Below are 1,817 nucleotides of genomic sequence, written 5' to 3'. Positions count from 1 at the left end.
AGCAGAGAAACTGCGTTGTTTCCCACTAAACATTCAGCATGAAAACCGAGTGCTGATAAAAAAAATCAACGTTTTCATGATACTGCCTCAAAGTTGAACAAACCAAGTTTGATTTGTTAGTACAGCTGTAGTCGATCAAGCCACAAAGAGAGCTGCATGACATGCGCAGTAAGCCTACTGGACCATTTTGGTAAATTACTGAATTGTACGAGTCTTTTAACAAAGACAAAAGTTTGTATCAAGGCGACCAAGCGGCTGGCAAACCCGTAAAGGTGAAAACTCGTTAGGCTCATTATTAATAAAACGGCAAGAGTCTTTGTGTTGTAAAAGACATTTATTCGTTTTGCTCGTGCTGTTTAATTATCTGCCGCCATGAACTTTAAAAGACGCAAGCGGTTGAATATTTTTTCATTAGTATTTGATGGAACAATCATTGCTACCTCATACGCGTCAGCTTTCGACTGTTACATAACTTTATCATTTGAATAATAAACTATTAAAGGCCGTCGATCGCGCATAGATTGAAGCCAATAAACTTGAACAAGGCGTAGGGCCGACAACTGTACTTAATGGCACTGTTGTTAAAATAACTTTTAAATTGAGCGTTTCGAAGGCAAAGCAAAACGGACTAAAGAATGCATTTCAGAGAGACTTTTGTCCGCTAAATACACTTTTGCACTAAATTATGTAAATTCGCTATGTTATACAGGGATATTTACGGTCATTAAAAATTTTTGTGTTCATCAAACACTTTCAGTATCACAACTGCAAGTTTACTTTTTCGCATCTAGTTCCTCCAAGCAAGAAAACTGAGAACAGAAAATACGGCCTAGCCCTGTTATTTTCCAAGCGAAAGTTCAATGGCAAGGAAGACGACTGAGAAACGATCCCACTATCTCCTGCCTGAATTAAAAGAGCAAATCTTCTGTTTAATTTAAAGTCATATGCGCTAATTTCAATTTCTGTGGGTCACAGAAAACAGGAAGACATTATTGTGCATTAAAATTGTCTTGCGTAAAGGTTCAAGATACCTCTTGTGATGTAATCTCACGGAAGGACATCAACTGTTCTTTTTACCTCTCGTCCTCTGTAGATTCTTGTTTTTTTGAGGTTCCCTCGGTGTTCTTATCCTGTTTGCTATCTTTGCCGACATCCAACAAGCTCTCTAAGTGTTTAATGTACCTGATTGCGGCCCGTAATGTCTCTACCTTTGACATCCGCTTATCTGTAGGTTCGTCGGGGAGGTGTTCTCGAAGGCGCGCATAACCTTCGTTGACGTGACGTACTCGAATTCGCTCCCTTTCGTTTCTCTTGCGAATGAAGGCTGGTTCAAGGTTATAGTCATACAACGGGTGAGGAATCGGCATAGTCATCGGCGGTCCATAATACGGAGGCAGTTGACTGAGTGGAGGATTCTCACTCGGAATTCCCAGCTGATAGCAGGTTGGCATTGAAAAGGCAAAATCTGGATACTCCATTCTGAATTAATTAGAAAAAAATCCCAAATCTCTGGAGAAAATCTCGAAGCGGAAGGGTCTTTTGCGAAGCAGGCAGTTGTAAAACCTGTAGGCAACGATCGGCGAGAGATAAGACGGTGGTCGAGCCTTGTTGACGAAATGTATCAATGTTGTTCACGAGAGCAAAAGTTAAACTAAAACGAGTTTTTGAGCGCAGTTTAATAAGACTCCACCTGCTGAGCCAGCCAATCAGGTGCCGCGTTTGTTTTGACAAACAATTAATTGGATTATCACAACTTTCGATCTCGAAAAATAAAGGAAAAAGAACCGCGTGTGCTGCCATACTAGAATTACACTCGT

The 1,817-nt window shown here is 40.6% G+C and overlaps 1 protein-coding gene across 1 annotated transcript; it reads right to left on the bottom strand.

The window, feature by feature from the left end:
• Positions 1-315: 315 nt before the first annotated feature.
• Positions 316-1,664, bottom strand: LOC110066456 (achaete-scute homolog 5-like). The gene has a single exon (XM_089295725.1). The coding sequence runs from the start codon at positions 1,476-1,478 to the stop codon at positions 1,074-1,076; it is 405 nt and encodes a 134-aa protein (XP_089151851.1). The 5' UTR covers positions 1,479-1,664; the 3' UTR covers positions 316-1,073.
• Positions 1,665-1,817: the final 153 nt, after the last annotated feature.

Source organism: Orbicella faveolata, unplaced genomic scaffold (genome assembly GCF_042242905.1).
Source record: "Orbicella faveolata isolate gen_17 unplaced genomic scaffold, um_ofav_v1 contig_1, whole genome shotgun sequence".
NCBI classification, from domain to species: domain Eukaryota; kingdom Metazoa; phylum Cnidaria; class Anthozoa; order Scleractinia; family Merulinidae; genus Orbicella; species Orbicella faveolata.
This window is presented reverse-complemented; position numbering and strand designations above follow the sequence as displayed.

Bases quoted from the DNA above. Each gene is read 5' to 3' on its own strand.
- LOC110066456 (XM_089295725.1), bottom strand. From the start codon at position 1,478: ATGGAGTATCCAGATTTTGCCTTTTCAATGCCAACCTGCTATCAGCTG.